This window comes from Diplotaxodon limnothrissa, linkage group LG3 (genome assembly GCF_057381915.1).
Source record: "Diplotaxodon limnothrissa isolate DT_005_m linkage group LG3, D_limnothrissa_male_GT1.1, whole genome shotgun sequence".
Taxonomy (NCBI): Eukaryota; Metazoa; Chordata; class Actinopteri; order Cichliformes; family Cichlidae; genus Diplotaxodon; species Diplotaxodon limnothrissa.
Window position 1 is genome coordinate 47141080 of NC_140598.1, and position 6000 is coordinate 47147079.

The 6000-nt window shown below is 39.3% G+C and overlaps 1 protein-coding gene across 1 annotated transcript; it reads right to left on the reverse strand.

The window, feature by feature from the left end:
- Positions 1 to 1540: 1540 nt before the first annotated feature.
- LOC146636214 (uncharacterized) lies at positions 1541 to 6000 on the reverse strand. The gene is made up of 9 exons (XM_085350296.1): positions 5964 to 6000; positions 5677 to 5712; positions 5040 to 5342; positions 4632 to 4901; positions 2569 to 2811; positions 2268 to 2376; positions 1978 to 2069; positions 1740 to 1802; positions 1541 to 1614 (listed from the first exon to the last, which is right to left on the reverse strand). Exons 1-9 carry the CDS (start codon positions 5998 to 6000, stop codon positions 1541 to 1543), a joined length of 1227 nt encoding a protein of 408 aa, XP_085206422.1.

Consider the following 6000-nt stretch of genomic DNA (forward strand, 5'->3'; position numbering starts at 1 on the left):
ACACATTAAAGCTGCCGTCCCTGCAGAACACGATCCATACCAGTTTGCATACAGGGCAAACAGGTCGACAGAGGAAGTTTCTCGGAGTCCACATCTCGGCCGACCTTACCTGGTCCACAAATATCTCCCACCAGATAGGGAAAGCACAACAAAGGCTGTACTTCCTCAGGAAACTACGTCAGGCCCAATTACCCCAAAGACTGCTAGTAAACTTCTACTGCTCCACCATTGAGAGCCTTCTGACTTACTGCTGCCCACTTTGGTTCAACTGCTGCACCGCGGAGAACAAAAGGAAACTGCAGTGGATGATGAGGGCAGCAGAAGGGGGCAATCGGCACTTCACTAAACCCCCTCAGAGACATCTATACTGGCAGACTTCAGCAGAAAGCCAGCATCATCCTCAAAGAGCCCTCGCACCCTGGACACTCACTTTTTTCCCCCCTTCCGTCTGGTAAACGTCACAGGTCCATCAGGTCAAAGACAAACAGACTCAACAGAGGTTTTTACCCACAGGATGTCAAACATGCCCTTTCTTCTTATTATCATTAAATTTTCTGCACACTGTTTTTTACACAGATAATGTACTGAAAGTGTAGTTATTTTAAATTGCAGAAAACATTTAAAATCATGGTAATGACTTCTTTAATAACCACCACAATAGCTATCAAGCCAAAAACGACATATGAAATGAAATGTAAAGTCTCCTGTAGCAGTCATATCACCATTCACCATTCCTGAGTTACTATTTATTGCATCATGTGCTGAAAGGGAACATGTACAGTATATACACACAGATACTCACGTGTGCATGTGTACATATATACATATACACATACGTGCACAAATAACATAAAGAACCAAGATAAACTAAGACAGAACAGACCCATAGCCGGTTTCAAAGGGACCCAAAAGCCTGTGAAAATAGCTAGGTCTTCAAGATTGATTAAACAATTTCCAAACAGGAGGGGGACTTTACAAAAGAGGGGAGACTCAGAGAAAGACCTCTCACCTTTAGATTTTAAGTGGAAGTGTGGACAAGACTGAAGGACAAACAGAATTCAAGTGGAAAAGTGCAAAAGTATAAAAAAAAAAATGAAAGAAGCAGCTTTAACACCAATCCAGACAACTGTAAGGGCTACAGATGCAAAATATGTTCAATTACAGAGAAAATCTTCCTGGACCCTCTCCCAGCTGTCACAGGGAAAAAGGTGGGATACACCCTGAACATTTTGGCTAACACAGTCAGATGACTTTGGACATTCACAAACACAGTTAACCTAACATGCATGTCTTTGGACTGTAGGAGGAAGCAGAGTACTCTGAGAGAACCCACACAGGCACAAATAAAATGCAAGCTGCACACAGAAAGGTCCAACTAGGTCGATTCAAACTCAGGAAATTCTTGCTGTAAAGCTGAAGCTTCTTTCTATGAACTTGGATGAAAATATATATACAGATGATGTATATTGTACATAGATGAAACACACACACACACACACACACACACACACACAGACAACAGACTTAATATGTGCCTATATTACCAAGAGCTGTTTTCCTGTAGTCTGACTTCAGAATAGATAGCGCCATCCGCTGCTGCCTGTGATGGTCTACCTGTAAATGGAGACACCAGTTAAGGTCCAGATTATGTGTGTTAGATGTTACATAAATTACAAAAACAATCAATCAAGTTTAACTAACATGAACAGAAAATTGAATTGAATGCTAGTTTAAAATACCTGCATTGTTCTGGGTTTCACCTTTGTTTTTGTGCATTACCAGGGCATACAGCAGATTATCATCTAAAAGATGACAGAAAACAGAGAGTTTAATGATATTTCAGAAACTGAAATGCTGCAAAAGTGGAATCTAATTTTAAAAATATGTCCGTACATTTAAAAAAGGTACATCATAAAGGTTTTTTGTCAGTAACTTTTAAAAACTTTTGAAGATTTGGGTTAGTTAATCAAAACTGACCATGGACTTCAGAGTAGAGCGCTTCAAGCTGACATGCATTCTGGCTAACCTCAGAAACTGCAGAATCAACATGGGTTTGTTTGCACTGTGTTCTGTAAAATGTAGTAAAATAATTGAAAGAAAATAATGTTAAGAATATTGAAAAAAAAAAGTGAATAGAAATAATTGATAACTAATAAACATGTATGCTCTTTAAGATGATTACTCAATAATTTTTATAAGGAAAATATATTATTTTGCATTAGAAACTGAAGGCAGAATCAGATTTTAATCAATTGAAAAGGCCTCACCCTTTGACTTTCAGATAAATCACGAGTAGGATAGCAATCAGTAAAATCCCACAAACAAATCCAATAATCATCTGCGCAGTAAATGAAGACTTTAAAGGCCTGGATACCGCTACAATAAAAAACAAATACATTTTATTTTTAAGTTTTATGTTCAGTTGTTTTCACAAAGTATGAATACTCACTACTATTAGTACATTAATGTGATTTAAAATGATCCATATTCACATAAAAACACCAAAAGTGTTGTTGCAGGGAGTATTTGCAAAAAGAAGGACTGAAGAAGAGTTTTAAACAAACTTACCCTTTACTGACATCCAGCTCTGTGGTGACTGTTTTTCTGAATATTGACACTTGTAAAAGCCTTCATCTGATTTTGACACTGCAGGGATATTCAGCCTCCCTCTGGTGTCATTGCTGATGAGGTTATCATTTCGAAAGAAAAGCACAGAGGATTTTAAAGTTTTGTTCCTCAGTTTGCAGTGGAGCGTAACAGCTTCTCCCTCAGTAACTGGGTGGACCGGGCTCACAAGTATTATATTGCTTTCTGTAAAACAGTCAGACAATGTCACATCAGAATACGTACTAGAGGACGGCCCTGGTTACAAAAGACTTGTAGAAAATTCAGAGCATTGTCTGACAGATGTTAAAAGACCTCAGTTGCCTCACAAAATAGAGAGAGCTCTGGTCCATCCTGTAGAGTGGAGTTGTGCTTTTAACCCAGTCCAGTTTATTGTCAGTGTGTACTCCGAGGTATTTATTGTTCTCCACACTGTCTACACTGTCGACCCCCTGCATAAAACAGGGTTTACTGGTTTCCTGGTCCTCCTAAAGTCCACAGTCACTTCCTTGGTTTTTGTCACATTGAGCTGCAGATTATTCTGCTCCCACCACGAGACAAAGAGTGAACCACAGCCGGATACTCTGTCTCATCATCCCCACCGATGAATTCACCCTTCGCAGAGTTATCAGAAATCATCTGAAGATGGCAGGTCTCAGTGCAGTGGCTGAAGTCTGTGGTGTAAAGGTACCAGGACACAAGAGAAGCATCCATCTGCATTACTGTCAGCTTATCACCCAGGAGGGCTGGCCTGATGGTATTGAATGCACTGTAAAAGTCAAAAAGTGTGACCCTCACAGTGCTTGCTGGCTGGTCCAGATCGGCATAAACACAATTGAGAAGTTAGATGATGACATCTGCTGATGTCCGAAGTGGAGCTACTAAGATAAGTGAAGAGGTTCCTAATGTGGCCTGACTATAGATCGGAGCTGGTCGATGATGGAGGCACAGCCCTTGATGAGGCAGGGACTCGCCCCATCTGTCCAGTAGACTTCCCCAAGTGGAGTCTTACTATTTGTCTCTGAACCTGGTTGTGAGTGAAAGTGAAAGGTGGGGGAGAGGTGTCTGTTCTTTCATACTAGATTATGGTGCAGTGAGGAGACGGGAGAGAGTTGCATGGCTGTGGGTTGCAGGCTGACTACAGCTAAGTGAGTAGAAGGGTGAGCATTAACTACAGTGTCGAATCTGTTGACGATTTGACACTGCTGAATGTAACTGACAAGACAGAGGAAGTAAATTGAACATCACATCACATGAAAAGAGGGACTGTCAGAGCAGAACAGGAAGTGGCTAACAGAGACCATAACAATGTACTAATATTGCAAAGAAATTTAAAAAAAACAACACTTAAACACAAGAAACCAAATACTACAGAAAACTTAAAATACTGTGTTGGAGACACAGGACCATGACAGGAACAGGAGACTACTAAAATAAAACAGGAAGTGACTAAACAAAGAAGCACCTAAGACAGGAATCAAAAGAGCTTGGAAAGGTTTTGGGTTAACCTCGGCCGATTGACAGGGACAGAGATTTAATAACAGATTTAATACAGGGAGGCAAGGAGAATTGAAACCAATGAAATTTGCAAAAGTCTAAAGACAAAATTGAGCAGATATCCATAAAGAACCAAACCAGAAATAAATAAAATTCAAAACTCAAAAACTCAGAACAATTAAACATAAAAGGTAAATACAAAAATTCAAAATGCAGGCAGAAAGATTGGGGCCTGTGGTAATGTAAGGTAACAGAAAGGTCTGATGACTTACTGGAGGCATGTTTTCACATTAATGACAAATTGAATAAAAAATAATAAGATAAAGGTGAGGAATGAGTATGTTTACTACGCTTGCATTTTTATATTTACACAAACATAACTCTAACACTTTCAAAAATATAATCTTATTGACTGAAAGGATGCTTACTGTGACACAATGTGGGCAGAACCTGCAGAGTCATACAGGAAAACAAACAAACAAACAAACAAAAAAGAAAAAAAAAGAAAAAAAGGATGTAAAAATACTTACTTTGCACTGTGTTGTTGACAGCATTGCTGAAGCCACCCAGTTTAGACTCACACCAGTACACGGCTGGTTTGGCTGTAGCATTTTTGATCGTGCAGGTGGATCCACTCATTGTTCCCCAGACAGAACAGTTTGCAAGGTAGCCTGCTTCACTCAGCCTCATCACTCTCCACTCAGAAGGTTTCCCCTCACAGCGCAGTGAGACAGACTCTTCAGAGAAGTGCTGCACTCTGTCAGGAGTCACTTTGACAGTTGCAGTTGCTGAACTAGATTCTTAGAAACATGTAATGTGGGATCAAAACAGCCACTGAGATATTATGAAATTAGGAATCTAAGTGTTTCTTGAAGTAACTGTATTAACAGAAGCTGTATTGTTATGCATCATGGCAATGATATTACATTCACACTTACCTGCAGACCAAACAAATACAGGTTTGCTGTCCGAAGTGAAATGCTCTGGCTGTTGTCTTCCAGCTCTACATGCATATCCTGCCGTCTGTTTCTGTCCATGAACAATGTAGGAATTTTGTGCAGTTCCATTTTTACCACCTGGTAGCAGCTCAAAGTAGTAGCCCTTGCTTGAATTTTTGAAAAGAGCCTGATACCAGTAGAACCTCCATTCTGCAGAGTGACTTCTAACACTGCAGTGTAGAGTCACTGATGCCCCAGGACTCAGCCATGATGAAGACACACTGAGATCAGGTTTGGGTTTATCTTTCAGAAGGAACACATGCATGTCCACGTAAGTAAAGCAAACAATACTCAGCAGTTCTTCAAGATATTTTTGTCATTTTCTTACACAATCTTTAGTAACTATGTTAGTTTTGTGTTCCTTGTCCGTAATACATTGTCAAAGAAACTGCTCAAGTAGCAAAGATGAGTAATCACAGCACGCATAAGTAGTGTTTGTGTTAAAGAAATAAGATTTTGCAGAATTACTGCCTAAACTGGCAGTAATTCTGCAAATAAAATATGGTTGATGGTATTTATGTGATATATATCTATCTGAAGTGATGCAACAGAAACAAAAGAAAAAGCATTCAATCACCTTCAGTTTGTCCGCAAGACAGAAGTGTGTTCAGCACTGAAATAGAAGTTAATACTTATAAAACTTAAAATTAACCTTGCATTTAAAACTTCCTGGTGGTTTACTGATGACAGTATTGTGTGTAATTAACAATGTCACTACTAAGTTAAGTTACACCTGCGCCAGCTACCCTGCATTAACTAAAAGGTGACCAAAGTGAAGTGGATAAAAATACCATACTCTCTACGCTCTGAAAGAAACTAATATAAAAATAGACATTGCATAATGTAAATATTCAGTATACTTACAAACCAACCCAGATGCACAGAACAAAGCATGTCCCAT

Bases quoted from the DNA above. Each gene is read 5' to 3' on its own strand.
- LOC146636214 (XM_085350296.1), bottom strand. From the start codon at position 6,000: ATGGGACATGCTTTGTTCTGTGCATCTGGGTTGGTTT. The intron at 4,902-5,039 runs GTAAGTGTGAAT...CATGTTTCTAAG, and splicing joins TGTATTTGTTTGGTCTGCAG to AATCTAGTTCAGCAACTGCA. The intron at 1,803-1,977 runs GTCAGTTTTGAT...GTCATCTTTTAG, and splicing joins GCTCTACTCTGAAGTCCATG to ATGATAATCTGCTGTATGCC.